We start from the raw sequence: 20286 nt of genomic DNA, 5'->3' as shown, positions 1-20286 counted from the left end.
GAGACATCTGAGATTCCTTTGTCTTCTCTCCCCTTACACTTCCATCAGAATAACACATTTTACTTGATCTAGCAGAAGGGTTTTACTTCTAGTCCCCTTTTTGATGGAAGTCAAATATATCAGGAACTTACTGCTGAGTTATGAGGAATGATTAAGACAATTATAGCTGGCTTAAATCACTGCACCCACTTTCTGCAGACAAATTTGCAGATGCAGAGAAAAGGTGCAGAAGGTTTTTCATGGGGCTCATCACTACTGGACCAAATTCAAAAGCAGAAGTAATGAGTGATTCAGTTCTTTAAATTGCAGCACCACTTAACAATGATAAATAGACTAGAATTAAATTGTCCAGCTAATTACATAACATTTCACTACTTAAAGGAAAAACAATGCCACTCCTCCATTGCAAATACAAAACTGACAGTTGTTAAATCACTGTGCTGCTGGCTGAGGATTATTACATCTGACAAGAAACTTCTAAAAGCTGCATCTCTCACGGGGTGGCAATAATTTGGTGTGGCTCAATTTCAAGCAGCCCCACAAGTCTCACAAGATGCACATGAGCACAAAGCATGTCTCCATTCACCATGAGGTGCCTTTCTGGCCAGCCCTGCTCACCTGCTCGCTGTAGAGAACCTGGACGTTTTTGATAATGCGACAGTGCTTCTGAAGGATGGCTACAGCCTGAGCCAACGGCATTCCTGCAAATAAAAACAGGTTTTCTTCAGTGCACAAACCAGTTCACAAAGGTTTTTAACAGCAAGGTTACACATGAGGTAACCAAACCACCATCAGCAAACACTGAGTTACAACAGAAAGGTATGTGGTCAACAAACAGGCTGACTTGACTCATGGTATCAGCACAGACCTGGTGTTTGGAAACAGAAAAGTCATTGTTTATCCACCAGTTGCTAGGCATATGTGAAAAAAAGTCTCTCTGGACACAAAACTAAACAGCAAAGTTCAAGCAGAAAAAGCAAAGCACTTGCCACAGCCTGTGCACAAAATTTTCTGCTTTTTGGCGTCATCAGTCCAATAACTGATAAAATTGCCCATCTCAAACTCCACTAGAGCTGGCTAGAGCACTCTTATAAACATTCAGTGGGCTCCTGAAACACCTTTTATTACACACTTTGTTAACCTTGATGGAGTACTGGGTATTCACACCAGACACACACAAATACTAGCACAGAGCAATGACTCTCCTCAAACCAAGAGGCCACATTAGCTGCTGATATGGCTCTGCTTGTGTCAAGGAAGAAACTTTATCTTCTCAGTTTACAGACAGGATATACATACCCAAAATTTGGTCCAATTGAGGCAATACACTTAGAGTCACTCAGCCTCTCATACAATTTCAAGGGCTTTTTTTTCTTTCCTTAGTGTATATTTTATCTTTACAATTATATATTTTTGAAAGCAGAATGGAACAGCTGATTCTGCAGACAAAACAGCACCACACCATCTCATCATTTATCACACCAAAAACCTCTGTTGCCCTTCCAAATGAAATGTGATCACATTCCTGGATTCAAAGCAGGCATTTATAAAGTGAGGTTATGAGCTCATAATTGTGAAGTTTTATTTTCCTACTAACTGCTGCAAGTCAATTTTGGTTAGTTATCAGACATTTTATTTCCATTCCTTGCCCTGTCCTTCACTATTTCTAATTTCTAAATGTTAAGAAAGTTTGCCTAATTAGGCATAATTTACCTCAGAACCTACATTTACTACATTCATAACTTTTAGTTACTTGCTACACCAACAAAACTCAGAAAAAATGTCATGTCCTTTTAGACATTATCTACAGCATTAAACTGAGAAAACTCTCTCTCTCTTTCCATATATATCTATTTATAACATACACACCTAGCTCACCATAGGTACTGCTTTAAAGTAATAATGGTAACTTTAAAGTAATAATGGGGTTTTTTCAGTAACACTGAAAAAACCCCAAAAATATAATTTTCATTGTCGTGCCCATATATTGCAGCTTTGCTGAAATGATGAAATCAAGTTTTGGTAAAACAGATGTACAGATTAGAACTACAGTGATTCAATTTGCAAATACCATATACAAACCTGTCTGCAAAACTGGTTTTCACCTTAGCCCATAATCTTGGGGACAATTTGGTTTGCAGCTAAAAATTATACATCAGTAGATGATATTAAGTAAAAAAAGAGTTATTATTTTAATAACGGTAATGAAATTAAAATGCAGAGCCACACAATAAAGCAGCACTGTTTCCTATTACCTAGGAAATAGCAGTTGCCTTGTAGTCTAGGCAGCAGAGTTGGAAGAGGACAGTTATTATGTATTAGATAATATTTTCAAAATGGAACAGAAACATGAATAGCAGCAAGAAGCTCAGATCAAAGATGCTGCTGTAGAAGTTCCACATTTCTCAACCTAGCAAAAAGTATGAATCCAGAAAAAAAGTAAGGTTGGCTGAAGAGTACAAATCTCACGTTCTAAGTCAGTATTCACAGAAGACTTGCAGAGCTAAGACCATGGGCTCAGTTAAAGCAGAAAAAAAGTAAGGTTGGCTGAAGAGTACAAATCTCACGTTCTAAGTCAGTATTCATAGAAGATGTAAAAGACCATGGGCTCAGTTAAAAAATAACCCAGTGGCACAGGCTGAAGCCCAGGCAGCACAGCTGACAGGGCCCAGAGGCCACTGGCGCAGCAGCCGTGGGGATTCACTCAAAAAGCTCAAGAAGTGCAGAAACACCGAGTTCCACGTAAACTGATGCAATCCTGGGCTGCCAAGTGTGCAAACAGAGGGCTCATGTGACTCTCTTACTCACAGCTTTCTCAGGCTGCAAGCAAATGGACATGGACTGCCTTGGTTCAGTTTTCAGTCACTGAGAACCAAACAGATTTGGCCATGCAGCTGCTTAGCAGAGCTACAGTGAGCAACCCAAATTCTCCAGGAACAGTTTACAGGACCCAGAATGTGTTGAACAGCCAGTGTCCTCCCTCTGCTTCCATTTGCTTCTAGAAAGTCAAAGGAAGAATAAAAAAATGAGCTCTTTTTCTCCAGTCTTCTCACACACAACACCCCCTTTTTCCTCAACATTCGTCAGCCTTTGCAGTCAAAGAGGAAAACAAAGAATTCTTTTTCCCTTGCTCATCAGTCAGGGGGAATGGGGAAGCAAACATGGTTTTCCAGACAGTCAACCAAACTGAGCCATGGCAGTATTGCCCACAAAGACCAGTGCTAGGGCTCCTGTGTCACACCTTTCCTCTTCTGCATGCTGAGTGATACAAGCAGCACAAGACAGTTCCCTCACACTGGTCAGGAGCATCATGGCTTGAAGCACCAGCCTATGCCAAGACTGTCTGGCTTGAAGGGATGGGGATAGAGATGTGAATAAAAATTAGAAGAAAAATACAAGAAAAACCTAAGATGAATCAGAGTACATTAAATAAATATACATGAAACTCAGTAGGAAAAGAAAGTATAAAGCCCAAGAGAAATGCAAGTAGACCTTAGAAATTATACATCTCAAACACTAATAATATAGCTATAGGCACTACAGAGTAAGTATTTAATTGTTCTCCTTTAAAACAGCAGGAATGCAGCCCAAGAGGTGCAGTGGCACAGGTATCTAAACTCAGTCTTGGTTAAATTTTTTATGCTCTAGTCACACAGTGAGTCAACACTGGAGCCAGAAACAGAATCCAAAAAGTCATGTACAAAATTTTCCTGGCATTTCCCCTCAGTCATCTCCATCGTGGGCACAGCACTGGAAGCCAGAGTCAGCAGCAGTTCAGGAATACTGCCATTAGTCCTGCTAAGAGCAGAGCTACACAAAGAATGAGTGGAACAGTGCTGGCAGTGAGAGAGTCCCATTTACACCAGCAGAGCTGAAGCAGCTTTGTCAGCAGGGACAATCTTCACACCCCACTGCTGGTGCAGGACAGAGCCAAGCACCCTCATACCTAGCCAGCCTCCTGCTCTGCACCAGCAGGTCGTGCTAATTATATATGAGACACATCACGTGGTGGCTATGTTTACTCCAAGAAATACAGCTGAGCTTCCTCCCTCTCACAGCTCTGCATGTGTGTGTGCTGCACATACACAGAGACACCGGGGAATTTTAACCACGAGGCTGCACTGACAGGCTTTGCTTGGGAAAAGGAAAAACACGTTCTCTTTTCTTGTTCTGATAAGGAGAAAGGAGGGGAGCTGGTACTCTGTATTGATGCACAGTCAGGGTATGCAGCTGGAGGTTCTCTTCCCCAGGTAACACAGGCACTAAAGGCTGGCAGGTCACACCAGCTGAGAGCACAGAATACCCAGGGTACAAGGAGTTCACCCAGATTTCCAAGGGTGGGACCTGGTGCTATAATTAGCCTCCAAAGCCTCGAGCCCTGTCCATAACCATCAAGCTGTACTTGACTGAAGTGACAGCAGCACAAACAGCCCTTTGTGTTCGATGGGTGTCACATAAACAACCCCAAGGCACAGCACCACTCCCGAGCCCAGCCCAGCTCAGGGCAGCTGTAACAGTGTCCCCAGGAACAGCCTGTGCCCTGGCTCACAGGTGACAAGGGCAGCAGCCCAGTGGAGCCCAGGTTCAGGCAGACCCAGAGGGTGACACAGAGCCTCATTCACACCTACCAAACCCACACCCCCACTAACTCCACACAGAGGAAAACGGAAATGAAAGAGGCCAGCACCGACATGTCACATCACCAGCAGCAAAGGTGACACCTACAGTACCTTCTGAGAGTTTTAAGGACTGCCAATATCTGCCTGGAAACACACACAGAGAATCCACATTATCGCGTTTCAGCTGCTCATTTAAGTGCCCTGCCTGAGCACCAGCCAAATCTGCATCAGCCGGGGAAAAGTTCTTTCTCATCACAGTAACCAGAGCAGTAACTGCTAGGGAAGGGCTACTCAACAAGATAAAAAAATACAAATTATTGGGGGGAAAACACTTGTCATCCAACCCTGAGAAAATATCACCAAAGTTTACTTTCTCCACTATTTCGCAACCCAACAGCGACACAAAGAAATTGTGAAACTCGGCTGGTGTTTATGAAGGGTTTGTAGCGAAAAGCAGCAGCCACAGTATCAGCGCACAGCCCAAGCTGCCAGTACCACCTGACACACATTCAGGTGACAATCGGCACATTCACGCTTCCTCTTTCCCGAGTTATTTAAAAGAATGACCAGTCCCACACGGCAAGACAAAAGAAAGCAAACGAGCATATGAAAGCACGCAATCAGATAAACAAAGCACAAGCTGGCACGCAAAAGCCAAAGGTGAAACTATGAACAAGGAAAGCCTTAAAGCTCGTACTTTAGTATTTTTAGCGACAGCGGAAGGGGGCGAGAGCCAAAGCTCGCCTTTCCCCCTGCAGCTCCCCGGGCGAGCCCCTGCGGCACCGCGGGGCCCGGGGCAGCGCACACTTACACTTACCTAAGGTGAACTCCCATTGCTCGTTCCCCAGAGAGCGCTCGGGCACCACCTCCAGATCTAGCATTGGCTCAGGTAGCGCGGCCGGGCTGGCTCGGCGGCTCACCGGGAGGCTGCGCCGGACCCTGCGGAGGGACGCGGAGGGAAGCGCGGGGCAGCCCGAGCCCCGTTCCCGTTCCCGTTCCCGGTCCCGGCCCGGCCTGAGGGGCCGGGGGGGCTCCGACCCCCCCCGCGCCGCGGGGCCGCCACTCACCTCACTTGCGGCTGCTGAAAAAGTGCTTTGCAGCCGTCGTCAGGCGCGCCCGCGCGGGGCGGGCAGAGGGCGGGGCTGGGGGTGAGCCCCGCCTTTCGTTCGTGGGCGAGGGGGGAGGGCGTCGGCTCGGAGAGCGGGAGACCCGGGTTCGAGTCCCGGCCGGCCCTGTCGGCAGGCGCGGCTCGGAGCTGCAGCAGCCCCGGCTGCAGGATAACCTCGGGATCCGAAACAGAATAACAGAAAAACCAGCCCAGACCAGTACCCAGGGCCATCCCGGCCTCCCAGCTGCAAGGGCAGAGCGGAGGAAAGAAGAGTTCGGGAGGCATTAGTCAGAGGCACGAGCGAAGTCACCGGGCTGCGCTCGGGGTGACTCAGCCGGGGTGAGGGAGTAACGAGGTCAGCGGCGTGCAGCGCTGTCTGAGCAAACAGGCGCAGTGCCAGCCGAGAGTGCTGGCCCAGGAAAGCCCAGGTTTCCCTTGGGATGGGGCTCAGCTGGCAGGACCCTGCTCTGGTTACGCCCAAAGCCCCCAGGTGCCAGGAACATCCACGGAAGGAGGAGGAAACCGAACTGTCCCAGCCTGCCGGGATGTGCCACCACCTGGGACAGAGCACCTCGTTTTTATGGTGGAAACTTGATCCAAGATAAAAGGCACCAGGTCAAGCATTGCCCAAATAAGCATAAACTAAAAGAAAAACCAAGGATATGGACCCATGCCATGCTCACACAAAGTGACTCTCTTCTGGAGCAGGGCAGCACGAGTGATGGAAACTCAGGAGGGTGTGGAAGCAGCTGTAACTCCTTCTGAGGCTCCAGGAGGGAGCAGAGAGTGGGAGAAATGCATTTTTTCCACATTTATTTGAGGGTGGAAGCCAGACCCTCAAATCCCAGCCTGACCCCACACCCCATCCCTGTGCCCACCATGTCCCAGCAAGGTCTGCAGCAGGGCAGCCCCATCATGGACTGTCCCACAGCAGGACAGAAAACACCAGGAAAGCACACACAGAAATTTCAGGCAGCCCAACACAGAAATTTGAGGGCTGCATATTTTTTTTTAAATAGTCAGACATAATTTCATCTAGGCTTGTACTGTGGCTCCTTCCCACAGGCAGGGGGGATCAAAGCATTGGAAAGAAATCCCAGTCTTGTTTGGGAGCAGGACCTTGGCCAGCCTCTGCTCTGAACACCACATTTCTCAGCATCTCTCTTCAGGTCACAGAGCTGTCAAAGCAGGTGAGATTTTAATGTATATGGAGTGGAGCAAGCCCCAGGGAAATTAGTTTTCCCTTGAAGTCAGCTGCATGTTGCTCTATTTATTATTCATGCCTTGCTTGCTTTTTTTTTTTTTTTTTAATCCAAGCATGGTGACATCTTAATATGCTGAAAAGCACAGAGGTGCTGCCAATGCTTCCCCTTCACTCCAGCCCTCTGACACATCTTTATTGGCTCAAAACCAGGAATTAGCCTTTCCTCTCCTGGGAGCAGAGCTAATCCTTGTGAGCCACTTGCCTCTCTCCAGCTCATGTAGATGTATGGAATACATATCAATTTGTATATTTACAGTATTTGTGTATTTTTATATGTAAGTTCATATTGTGACACCCATAAAGGGTGTCCTTGAGAGAATAAATATGTAGCTAGAAACTTAGCATGCCTCATTCAAAAAGATTCAGCCTCCTTTGTAGGAGAGTATCACGAGTACAAGCCAAATTCACCAAGTGTAGCTAGAAACTTAGCATGCCTCATTCATTTAATAGAATACAAAGCACAGTTTTTAAAATACTTTTAAGCAGGTCCACGGCAAGTGTAGCCCTCAGGTTGAGGTGCTGGTGGAGAACAGGTGGCTGCAGATCAGGTGGGCTTTGCAGAAACCCTTCCCCACCTCATTCCTGTGTTTGGTGATGCCCTTTGGATGCCCAGTGCTGCAATCTGGGAGCTGCAACAGTCTGGGCTTTAATTCAAAAAGATTCAGCATCCTTTGTAGGAGAGTATCACAAGTGCAAGACCAATTCACCAAAGAGAATAAAGGCCAAATACAATGGCAGAAAAAAGGAAATTCTTTCTGAGTGTGCCTCTCCTGTTTTCATACACCAACCCAAGCCCCAGGCTAAGTGGAGAAGGGCTGGGCACTGCCAGCTCTGGCACTTCTGAGGCAGATTGGGCAAAGCACCATCATTTTGGCAATGCTTGTGACAGGCAAAACCTAAATTTTAAAAGGATAAAATTACCTTTCTTACTCTCCAGACTATGGAGCTCTTCTTGGAAAATTCAGCCCCAGGGCTCAGGAGCCAATGCACAGCTTCCTGAAAATCATAATCAATTTTTAAAGCCCGGCTCTGTTGTTAGTGTTTCTGACTGAGTGAATGGCAGTGTGTGCATCCATCGGAGATGCTTCCACCAAAGCCTTGTGATGCCATCACATTTTGGGGTGAGATCAGCAGCTATAGGGGACTCGTGGATTTTTACCGATTTTTTTCTAAATTCTTTCAGAATTTTTTTTAACTTGAGTTATTTTTCTAAATTCTACGGAGAAGTGTCGGCTGAGGAGAGCCGGTCTTTTCAGCCCAGCCGGTTCGAAGCAGGCAGAAAGCGGCAGCCGGGGGGGCAGAGCGGGGCCGAGCTGCCCTCTCCCGACGGGCCCGGGAGCCGCACACGCGGCCGGGTGCGGGCACACCTGCCCGGGCTGCTCCCGAAAACCGGCTGCCAGCAGCCGTGCAGCGCTGATCCCGCTGCAGGAAAGGTATTTGCTACAGAGCTCTGAAGCTGCTCTGGCTTTTTGGAGGTGCGTTTCCAGCTGCGAGGCGCTGGGCTGGCAACAGGAATGGATCCAAGCAGGGCTGGCAGCTCCAGCCTTGCGCTCTCCGAGGGGGGATTATCCCAGCTCCTCATGGGGATTTATCCCACAGCCGAGGGTTTCGGGTCCCACCGAGCTGGGCAGTGCCAGGCTGGGGCTCCCTGCGGGCTGGGGCTGCTGGCAGCACCAACCCGAACCTTCCCCGGGCTCCGCTTTTCCGCTCCTCGCCTGGGCTGAGCCAGCCCTGCCGTGCCGTGCCGTGCCGTGCCGTGCCGTGCCCGGTGGGTTTCAGTCACCCCGGCAGCGAGGGGCTGAGGAGGAGGGATGGAGCATTCCCGAGAAGGAAAGGAGCAGCAGTTCAGGCCGGCCTCGGGGGGCTGCTCAGCACAGGGCAGCAGCTCCCTGCAGCGCCCCGGGCAGCGCCCCCCGCCCGGCACAATTCCTTCACACAACTCCAGATGTATTTCAAAAGCTCTGATTCGTGCAGGGCCAGACCTAAACCGGCTCCGGCTTCATGAGAAACAGATGCGCTGGTGTCTCGTTCTGCCCGGCGCGGGCAGGGAGCGCAGCCCGGGCTGCGGCAGGACCGGGCACCGGGGATGGGCACAGGGGACAGGCACCGGGAATGGGCACCGGGGACGGGGCACCGGGGACGGGGCACCGGGGATGGGCACAGGGGATGGGCACCAGGGATGGGTACAGGGAACGGGCACCGGGGACGGGCACAAGGGATGGGTACCGGGAATGAGCACCGGTGATGGGCACCGGCTCCTTCCCGGGTCACTCAGCACGGAGCCAGTGGTCTCAGCAGCTGCTGTGAGAGACCACCAGCCCTTCCAGGAGCCTCTGTGGCTGCTGCATCCTGCCTTCAGCTGCTGCCCAGCCAGGCACTGGGGTTTTAATCACGCATTGGAAACTGGTGGGGAAAATTTACCCTAGGGAAAAACACAGGGATTCTGAAAAAAAAAAAAAAAAAAAAAAAAAAAAAAGATCCAAGCAGGTTTTATGGGGAAAGAAAAAAAAAGGTAAAAGATGGATTTGGGGATTCTACAGAATCCCCAAACCCCTTATTGCAAGGGTTTATGGATCCAGGAGTGCTGCACGTGTTGCAGGGCTTTCACCTGGGCTCAGTTTCCCCTCCAGACACATTTCCAAAAGGGATGTTTGATTGTCACAGCTGATGATGAGGAAGGGCCATGGAGCATGGTATGAGAAGCAGGGAAGAGGGTCAGCCCCTACACCAGCCTGCTCCAGCCCTGGTGTTTGGGGTTTCATCATTAGAAGGAAGGTGAGTCAGAGCTGCAGGAGCCCTCCCAGAGCCCCTGGAGATCTCTGCCCATTTTGTCACCAACTTCTGGTGAACGAGCAGCGAGGGTGTGACTCAGATCTTACTCATGGGCTGTGGTGGACAGAACCAACAGCAGAGATACTCTCTGAGCCTCCTCCCAGTGCAGTGCCCCAAGGTCCTGCTGGCACACCCCTCCCTGAGCAGAGACCTGGACGTGGAGGGGTTTGAAGGAGCTGGTGATGAGGCACCTTGCCGGGATGGTGGTTTCAGAAAGTCACGCAGCCGACGGGACCACCAGCACCAGGTCCCGGCAGTCACACAGCAGATGTGCTCTGCAGAGCAGAACTGAAAGCAGAACCAAAAAGAGGATCTGTCCTCTCCTCTGTGTGGGAGATCCGCCGAGCGCCCTGGGCCGGGGCTGTCGCTGCCAAGGAAGTGTTGGGGTTCCTCAGCAGCAGCTCTGACCTGAGCAGAAGGCAGTCACGGGCAGCTCAGGGACAGGCTGTGCATGCAGCTCTGCCCATCCCTCCCTTCCCTGGCCCCCAGACCTCAAACACAGCCAGAGCAAAGGACCTGGAATCTCCTCTGTCCATCACAGGGGGTGGAATAAATGCTCTCTAAGATTTCTTGCAGCCCTGAGCACTGTATGATTCTGTGACCTGGAGCTGGATCACATGCAGGTCTGAGCATCCCCAGCTATCCCCATCCTCCTGGGCCACAGCAGCTGTGGGCACAGGCTCCTGGCTCCATGGACAGGCTACCCAGCTGTCTGCAGGCTGGTGGCAACCCTCTGGCTGGCTGGGACAACTGGAGGAGGCCAGTGAGGATCTGGATGGAGCTGGAAGGGGGTTGCAGTATCTCATCTCCAGAGCAGGTGTCACTGCAGTGCTGCCCTGTGCAGGGGCCATCGGGGAGCAGGGCTGGAGTGAAGGACAGGCTGTTCTTGGTGGGGTGGGAGGGAACCTGGTGCTTCCTCTGGGCAGGTGGCACAATTCTGGGAAGTGAGATACTCAGCAGCCTTCTGGCCCTGAGGTCATGGCAAGTCTGGTGTTTCTTGGTAGAGCTGCCTCTTTATTAAGAATTGTCTTCTGGTAAGTTGTCCCCCTACACAGCTTTTTTTGCAATCCAGCAGCAAACCCACATTCCCCCCACCAACCTCTCTGCTCTCCTCCAAGCTAAGAGCTCCTGGGTTTTCATTAGGATGTCACTCCTCCTGTACACCACTGCTGTGAGGGGCTAAAGCCCTGAAATGCTTCCAAAATCCTGCAATGGTGGCAGCAGAACCACCCCAGTCATCTGCTTCAGTGACAGTCACATGGGAAGTGATCAGGTACAAGTGCATCCCACTGGCAAAGTTGGTTCCCTCACACAGCTTGTTTCTCCATGCCTAGACTTTGCTGGGTTTTTGTAAGGTATGAATAACAAAAGCTGAAAGGGTTGGACATGCAGGTGGGAAAGGCTCAGAGGGACAGACTCTCCCAGCAAGCCAGTGGGTAACAGCTGGAAAAGCCAGGAGCTTTCAGGTGTAAATTTTGCCCCATCTCTAGAAGGTCTTTCTCTTTTCAAGTTAAACCCATGACCTGCTCCAGGGAAGAAGATTGCAAAGGGGGAAAGGTGGCAAAGCCACCAGCTCCCATGAAAAGCAGAGAATCAGGGCCTGTAGAACAAGAGAAAGTGAAGCCCCAGGAAAACCCATTCTGGGGTCCTCCAAGACCCCATCATCAAGGACAGAAAAGAGTTACATATCAGAAGAGTTGTGGGAAGCAACAAAGACTTGGCAGAATTCTCACCAGCTGTGGTGAACTCTGGACCAGCCCAGAAAGAGGCACAAAACTGAGCAAGAAGTGTTCTGGTTTCCCACTCCCTTCCCCAGCCATCCACTGTGCCAGGTGACAGCACCAGAGAGGCAGCACTCAGCTCTTCTGTGCTATTCCCCCCCACCACTCACTCCTGAGCTTTAAGAAATGAGCCTAAGGCAATTCTGAAAATTCACTTATCTCAACCTGTAATTGAGAAACCTATTTAATAGTTACTTAAACCCTGAGCAGCTCTGAGCTGCAGCAGTTGATGAATATGCATGGCCTGGGATTTACATTTGGTGGCAGTGTGAAGACAGGATGTCAGGCAAATGAGCTATGAGAAATGTTGCCCATGCAAATGTTCACTCTGCTCTGACTTCTCACTGCAATTCCCATCCTTGAAGCCATTTCTGTCATTCTCTTATTTGCATTGGAAATGTAGTAACAAAATAATGCAACTTCACAGAAACTGGTCCCAGTTCTGTGCAGACAGGATGGATTCTTTAAAACATCTATGACAGAGCGGAGTCCTGAACTAACAGCAAACAAAAAATACATACAAGTCCTGCCAAGGTCATCCCAGGCCATGCAGTTCTGGAGTTCTCTGAAACCACATCTTCATCCAACTTCCCAGCCCTCACCTGAACGAGGCTTGTTATTAGACAAACCATCACAGGTCTGCAGGAACAGAAAAGCTGCTGTTTTCACTCACAGTTCATTTTCTCAGTTTTCTGCTTTCAGAAAGGGGAGCATGAGCCCGGGACAGCTGCTGTTTCCTTCCAGAGAAACTAGGAAACCTGCTTATCCATGTCTTGAGGACTTCAGAAAAGGGACTAAACATCGGGAACCCCACCTGCAATGCTGCATCCAGCCCTGGGGTCCTTAACAAAAGGACATGGACCTGCTGGAGCAAGCCCAGAGACCACAAAGAAGCTCTGAGGGCTGGAGCACGCATCCAGCCCTGGGGTCCTTAACAAAAGGACATGGACCTGCTAGAGCAAGCCCAGAGGAGACACAAAGAAGCTCTGTTGGCTGGAGCATTGCTCCTGTGTAGATAGTTCAGCCTGGAGAAGGCTCCAGGGAGACTTCAGAGCCCTCCCAGTAAGCAAAGAGGTTGGAGAGAGACTTTTGACAAGTGTATGGACTGGCAGGACAAGGGGAAATGCCTTCAGACTGACAGAGGAGAGGTTTAAATTTGGTATCAGGAAGAAATTCTTCCCTGTGAGGGTGGTGAGGCCCAGAGCAGCGGTGGATGCCTCATCCCTGAAAATGTTCAAGGCCAAACTGGATGGGGCTCAGAGCAACATGGTCTAGTGGGATGTTGGAACTAGATGAGCTCCCTTTCAACCCAAACTATTTCAGAATTCTGAGAAACAGTTAATACTCTGTTCTCTTGGGTTCAGAAGAGGTCATGTAAGAACAAGGGATTAAAAAACACAGCTGGAAGTGACCACACCTCACCTGCAGTGGTTGGGCTCCAGGTCCTGACATCCTTTTCAATTCCAGTGAGTTCCAGCATTTCCAGTGGTCTTTCACTCCCACATCAAGGACAGCCATCCCTAAGGCACTGGATTGTAATGCTCTTGAAATTCTTTTCTGCTGTATGTGCCTCACACAGGGAGATTTTCAGATTCCCTTTGCTAGTCACACACTTGAGAGGCAAATTCCACCTAGGAAGAGCCAGAGGACAAAGTGCCCCTGTCCTTCACCTTCAGCCAAGAAAAGGCTGTACAAGTACTGGACTCATCCACATGTGATGTGCCTTGAGCAGAAAAGTGAACCCTTCCACGAGCTTGCAGGTAAATGGACAAATTGCCCAATGGCTTTATGAACAGCTGCTTGCAGATACCTTTAAAACACTGCCTGGAGACCATTTACCATCAGCAAGAGAAGCAGAGCAGCATGGCTTGTTGTTTGTCTCTTTCAGAAGCTCCCTCCCTTTGACACTGCAGAACATCTCCAGGAAAGCCACAGGTCACAGCAGTGCTGTTTTCCTTTGGTGCTCTCTGGTCTGTTCACAGCCAGGTGGTAAAACTCTAAAATAAGGTTACTTGTTATCCTTTTGCCTGTAAATATTCCTACAGCATTGTCAGGAAACAAGCAATCCTCTGCCTGATTTCAGGCCTTAACCACTGTCAGTCAGTCAGTGTCAGCTATCTGAAGTTATACCACCTAAAATTTTAGCAGCTCCAGAAGGTTTTCAGGTGTAGCATACAACATTCATATTTTCCCCACAGAACTTTCCCACATTTCCTGAGCTTACACGTGTAATTCCCCTGGTTCCCCCCTTGAACAGCAGCAAAGCAGCACAATTAACAAGGTTTGGTGGCTGCTCTCACAATGTGCCCACAAACAGCACTCTGTAAGCTCACACAGCCCCTTGCTTGGGGCCCCTGGAGCAGATCCATGCTTTCAGAGTAAGAAGGGAGTATCAGTTTCAAGAAACAAGAATTTTAGGGCAGCAAAATCCACATTTTCCCCACTGCAGACCCTTCTATCAAAGGCTGCTCCCAGCCAGCAGCTGAGCACGGCAGAGGAGAGGGGTCAGTTAGAGAAGTGACCACTGGATGTCACCACTGCTTTAGCCACGGACAGCAAGGCAGCCTTGCACCTAAACGAAATATGCCAGCAGGGACTACCAGGGAGTCAAATAAACTTACAGCACCTCGTTTTCACTACACAGAAGTTTATTATGAAAGTTAAACATACAACACAAAAAGTAGCAAAAGCAATCCTGTAGCTTAAGGCAACTCTTACAGGAGATGAATTCAAGAAAGATGATGCAACTTCAGTTTAAATAGAAATTATGAAAAATATCAAATTGCATCAATAACTTAAAATGCACTTTAAAAAGTCTGCACTAACCAGCAGAGGGTAAGGGCTGTGATCTTAATGCCAGCATTAAGATATGGAAAGCAGCAGAATGCTAAATGATGATAGGGAAAGTTCAGTATTTACACAGAGATAGCAACGTTAATATCTGATAGCGTCATTTCCTGTGTACTTATGGTTTAAAACCACCGTCTGAAACGTTAGGAAAACCTTTTAAAATAAATCTTCAGACTATTCCATCAAAAATACACAGATGGCAGAGAAGATCCAAGGCTAGGGATGCGTGCGGATGCATGCGTGTGTCCCTTAAATAACTCTTTGCAGAAACACTTTAGAAAAATTATTTCTTTGGGGGAAGAAGAGCAAGAAGAATATGTGGCCACAGAGTGAAAAAGATTATCTTTCAGGTGAATCACATTTAAATTGAAGTATCAAAATATTTCTATTTGATGACATTCTCACAGTTTACAGTTAATGACATTTTTAAGTGAATGTTAAATATTCATATTATTAACATACAAAGATTCTCCTTCACATTGACATCTGCTTACATTTTTGCAAGACCTCTTTTGCATTAATTGTTTTTCCATTAATGAGGAATGTATAATTGTCTTAATTATAGAATTTAATTAAGAATTAACTGTTCTAACCATATAGAGTTTCTACCTTTAAAATAATTCTTAAAATACTGGATTCAGATCCCTTATTTTAAAAAGGTATTTAAGTGACATTTCAATCAATCAGGCTGTACAGGAAGCACCACATTTTAACAAAGCCAAATGACATCACATTTCTAATCCATTTTCTTCAAATATTGGATGCAATGAAATCTTTGGAGCAAGTCCATTCACCATCACCCCAAATAAAACAAGATTATTTCATACATTAATTCATCCCAAATCTTACCCTGTTAGAAAATGCAATATATACTGCAACAGTCTTAATTTGCATAAGATTTAATAGAAGGGGCCTATGTGCAGTATGAGACTCCTGCACACAAGCTCATCTCAGCTTTTCACCATTCAGCACAACTTTACAAAAAGCCTAAGATATAAAATATACTTAAAGCAGTTATCTTAAACATGATTCAATACATATCACCTTGGCAGCTGATCACTTTTGTTCCCAGTTTAAACACTGTTGAATCTGATTGTGGAGTTGCAGTATCCCTTTGAAGAACTAGTTAAAAAAATCCCTGAATAAAACAGAAGCCAGCCTGCGACTTCCTCTGAGTTTCAGTAAAGCACTATATACAGGGTATAACAGCCACCCAAACTCACTTGGAACAGAATAAAATCTAAGACAGATAATGGGGCAGAATGCATTAATGCATGAGAATATACATTTTAAGTTTTTTATAATTTTAAAAGTGGAACCAATGAATTGTTAGCAGTTAAATGAATACTGCAACTGTAACGTTTACAAACCCACAAAGTTTGAAAACTGATTCCAACAGCTCTGATTCACTGGGTTTAGCTTGGAAATAATGCAAAATAATGTCAGCAGTTTGAATAAGGTCTTGCAAATTTAGAAAAAAGAAAACTGAAAGAAAGATAAGAATGCATTATCTAAAATAAAGCAGGAACACAATAAGGACAATCAAAATTCCAATAGCCCATATTAAAAAATTAAGCTTGGAATGCATTGGCTTCCAGCAGTTTACAAAAAAAAACCAACCAAAAACAAAAACAGAAGTTGTTCTAAATCTGTAATATCTTGACCTATTTTTAAGTGACAATTTTTATTACAGTCGAGAAAAATGGTTTTATAGCTGCATAAGTTTCCATTTCACTAAAATAGTGCCAACAAAAATAAGTTTGCATAGAAAAACAAAATTTCGAATTGCCACTGGCTACATGCTTAAAATGGGAAATGCAGGTATGGTAACATAAACATAGTGCAAACCATGGCAGTTCGTGGTGACTTTGACTGCCGCAGGTCAGGAAACAGACCATAATATACCCAGTTATCACAGTTTCTGGTCTTTTATTCAATCCTTTGCCAAGTAGAAGCAATGCACGTGTGCAGAGCCGTGGGACGCCTGCTGCCCATTAACGAAGTTTGAGATCATCGCCGCTGCCCAGGTTGGAGCCAGGACTAGGGTCTTGCTGTCTTCTTGCCTGCAGTAACAAACACACAGGATCAGCTGCCAGGAATGAGCAGGTCTCTAATTCAGTATATTAACACAACTAAGACCATAACCAACCAGACCATAACCAGGCAGAAACTTTACAATTCGAGCAGTACTTTTTAACATCAAAATCATGCTTTGCCCCCAGGTCAGTTTGCCCCCCAGAGCAGGTGGGCTCTCAGGAGGGCTGAGGGTCTGGCAGCCCCTGTCCCCGAGGGGCTCAGAGCCTGCTGTGCCTCCCCTCCCGGCCCAGAGCTCCCAGCAGGGACTGTGTGCTCGTGCTCACACACGTGCACACTCACACTGCCAGGCTTCAAACATTGCTTCAGCAATCAGCAAGAGACTCCCACAATAGTTAGGTAACAATTTTGTGTCTCTTCTTCTAAAAATAATTTTCTTTCCTGTAAAATTCCCTTCTGTTAACCTTTTCCGTCAGTTTTAGGGAGAAAGGCTACAATACGAGATAGAGTACATCACATCATTTACAGGTAATTTTATGAGGAAAACATTTACTTTAGCTTCTTCTAGGATCAAGAGACTTATAGTAACATATGAGCACAATTTAATCCATAGATGGACACACATTTTAACACTTCATAAAAGCTGGGATTTTACTGCTTCCTTCTTCGGTGAACCTGCAAAGTCAACAAACTGAGAAAACTGACATAGGATTGCACACCCCTGTATTAAAACAAAAGTAATGTAAGTTCTCCTTTAAATAAATTATTCTGTTAAACAGTTTGAGTTAATGACATTGCAAAGAGGTAATTAAGAATGGTCAGTAACAGTAAAAGACACAATTATCTACTTTCTCTACCTGTACACAGGTACAGCACACACAAATGTTGCACGTAAATACTTGAAAACATTGATTTCCTTAAAATTTTAAAACCATACTTCGACTCTGAGAACATCTAACACATGCTAGCTGTTTTTTAAGACATTTTAGTACCAGCACTTTTATTTAAGGTTTACAGAGTGAATAGCTGGCACCATGGCCTGTCACTGCCACATGACCCAGTCTCTGGCCACATTCTCAGCTGGTGGAAGGTGTCACTACACAAGCTTTATTCTGAGTGCCCCCATCAGCTGCAATAACCTGCCATATTCAGGGCTTTAAAAAATGCAAACCAGTGACAACTTCCCTGTTCTATAAGACTTTTCCTATGTTCCTGAAAGCCTTAACACAGGCATTGTGCCACTGAAATACCCTTCAAGCAATTACTGTGTTGGCACCACCACACTGAACAACACGAGTACTCCAACAGAGCTGTGACAAACAGGGGCACAAGTGCTGCTCTTGGGTGTTCCCTGGGCTCTTGTGAGCCCCAGTTACTGACAGAGAGGAAGCCTCCCCACAGCACAGCAGCTGCCCTAGCTCACGAGGTGCTGCTGCTGCACTCCCATTCCAAAGGGTGAGCAAGCACAGCCTGCTCACTCCAGACCCTCTGGCATGCACTGCTGACTTTTCCCAACTCAGACCACTCTTTCTTTGTTCACTTCTTCCTCCTTATCTGGGTGCTGCTGCTGCACTCCCATTCCAAAGGGTGAGCAAGCACAGCCTGCTCACTCCAGACCCTCTGGCATGCACTGCTGACACTTTTCCCAACTCAGACCATTCTTTCTTTGTTCACTTCTTCCTCCCTTATCTACCATTCTTCTTGTCTGCCTAATTGTATGCTCCCAGTGCACTAGGTTAGCTGCACCCAGACAGAGAACTGCTGCTTCCTTCTCCTATTTAAAAGCCAATTTAAAGTTACATTCTCCTTTCGTGTGCAATGGTCCCTTTCTGATGCACATGGAGTTAATTCAATAAATCCCTCTAGTAACCAGCATGTTTCCAGAGCAGACAATCCCCTCCTGCACTCTCCTCAGTGGTCACACTGCCACCATTGCTTTGGAAACACCTCCACTAACTTAAATATCACAATTGCTACCTACTACATTTATGTATTCAGTGTTGGCTGCACTTTAGATAATTAAGAGTGAGCCAATCTTTTTGCTCTGTTCTATCTGCACTAGTTGTACTCTGAAGGAACAATCTGCTTCTCCTGCTTGCAGAAGAAATCTGAAGGTGAGAACCAACACCACTGCTGGTGCACAAACCCACAGACTTCTCAGTAATCTTTCTGAGGAATCACATTAAAGCAAACTGCTCTAATCACCACATAGCACTGATGATTTCAAGTGTTTAAGGGCATATTCTTTGAGGTCCTTGAAACAACTTCTGCACACTGTCCTCTTTGTAGAGACACAAGATGGAATTTAATTAAGCTTTTTACATTATTTCCAAAAGCCAAATCATTCAGCTATGACTATCAAAATCACTGAAGGAAGCCCCACACTTCCTTTTTCCTTCAACAGAAAAGTGAACGGTGCTCTAAATATTTTCTTCATATGAAATGGTTGTTCATCAAGCCTGAATAGATACTCCCAGGCTAATTTAAGAGTTGTACCAAGATTAACAAAACAGCAACAGTTCTATTTTGCATACCCTTCTATTGAACAGACTGTGACAAGACCGCTTCTGGTTTTACTGCTGCCTCTTTCCTCTAAAAGGAAACAAAGACATGCACTGTCTTTAACAATTACCAAAATCTTACTTCTACCAATTTGGCATTCAATAAACATTTTTACACTTAACTAGAAAAGACCAGCAAGTTAATTGCTGCTATACTACTGCTCTAAAAACAACAGTGTTTCTTCTTCAGAAAACAAATCATATGCACAGCAATTTTATTGTCAAATTTCAGCGAAGGCTCCAAGATATGAGCATATGGTTGCATTTATGCTTTGCTCAAAGTGGCCTTTTCTTTCAAAGCATATGAAAGAATTTGCATGATTCGTGACCTCATTGCTACTTGTAGAGTTTGCAGAAGCCACTAGTGAACAACTACCAGATTTGCCCTTTCAAGTGAAATGCAAAAGGCATGACAAATGACCCTCAAATATACCAAAAACAGTCATTACAATATCTTACAACAGTGTATGTGGATAAAGGTGTAATTTTGCAATTCTGTAAGTGGGGACTGACAAAAGCAACTGCAACACGTTGGAATGACAGCTCTGACTCAGGCTCCCTCCTTTCCTTGTGCTACTACTGTGCAAAAAGACAACGTGTGAAGCAGCCTTGTTCTAGCAGCCACAGCATTCTGCCAGGGCACAGCGTGCTCAGTATACAGCAACTACAACTGGGCTTCTCATGCTGAAAGAAAAATAGAAAAAAATAAAAGATGCTTGGTAAAGACTAGGAAAATCACTTTGTACAAAGACAGGAAGCACACTGTGGAGCAAGAAGCACTGGGTGCTATTTTTGTCCACTGACAATTGGCAAAATACAACTTCCATAAGAAATGCCACGAGATCCTTAACACTCCCTTGCAGGAAGAGTGTGACTATCAGTAGGGTAGTATCTGCTGGTTCTCCTCAGCCTATTACAGGAAGCTAAAACTTCCCTTTTATAGATGTAAACCAGCAATTTCCAGACTTCTCACCACTGGGGGTCCTGGACTCCCCAGCATAGCTCATCAATCCTCTAAACTGCAGTTTTTGCTGTAATTTTTGAAATGCATACCTTTTGCTGCCACACAAAAGCACCAGTATTACTCTCAGTGAATAATGGGCTCAGCTTCTCAAGGATTAAGGAGACTTGCTTCAATTAAGAAAGATGCATTTATCTTTGCCATTGGGAAATGGAATACACTGCTATGAGTCATGCTTAATGAGCCATGAGAAAACAGCAGTTATTCATCTTTTCT

The 20286-nt window shown here is 46.4% G+C and overlaps 2 protein-coding genes across 5 annotated transcripts in view; both read right to left on the bottom strand.

Annotated features, from left to right (window-relative positions):
- The window catches only part of PHAF1 (phagosome assembly factor 1), a 34946-nt gene extending 29191 nt beyond the window's left edge, over positions 1–5755 (bottom strand). For 2 of the 3 annotated variants that reach the window (XR_005628883.1, XM_039721174.1), the window contains exons 1-3: positions 5687–5753; positions 5437–5558; positions 619–701 (exon numbers count right to left, since the gene is read on the bottom strand). Coding sequence is in view for 1 of the 3 variants with exons in the window: in XM_039721174.1 (XP_039577108.1) it covers positions 619–701; positions 5437–5500 (147 nt within the window). In the remaining 2 variants the exon portion in view is untranslated. Of the gene's footprint in view, positions 1–618; positions 702–5436; positions 5559–5686 lie in introns of all 3 variants that reach the window. The other variant, XR_005628884.1, reaches the window with a different exon arrangement.
- An 8479-nt stretch (positions 5756–14234) lies between these two features.
- CBFB (core-binding factor subunit beta) overlaps positions 14235–20286 on the bottom strand; it is a 37717-nt gene continuing 31665 nt past the window's right edge. For both annotated transcript variants that reach the window (XM_039721210.1, XM_039721209.1), the window contains exon 6: positions 14235–16517. In XM_039721210.1, coding sequence (XP_039577144.1) covers positions 16495–16517 — 23 coding nt within the window. In that variant the 3' untranslated portion in view covers positions 14235–16494. The remainder of the gene's footprint in view (positions 16518–20286) is intronic.

The sequence above is a fragment of the Passer montanus genome, unplaced genomic scaffold (assembly GCF_014805655.1).
Source record: "Passer montanus isolate IOZ18808 unplaced genomic scaffold, ASM1480565v1 scaffold45, whole genome shotgun sequence".
Taxonomy (NCBI): Eukaryota; Metazoa; Chordata; class Aves; order Passeriformes; family Passeridae; genus Passer; species Passer montanus.
Note: the sequence above shows the minus strand (reverse complement) of the source record. Positions and strands in the feature narration are given on the sequence as shown.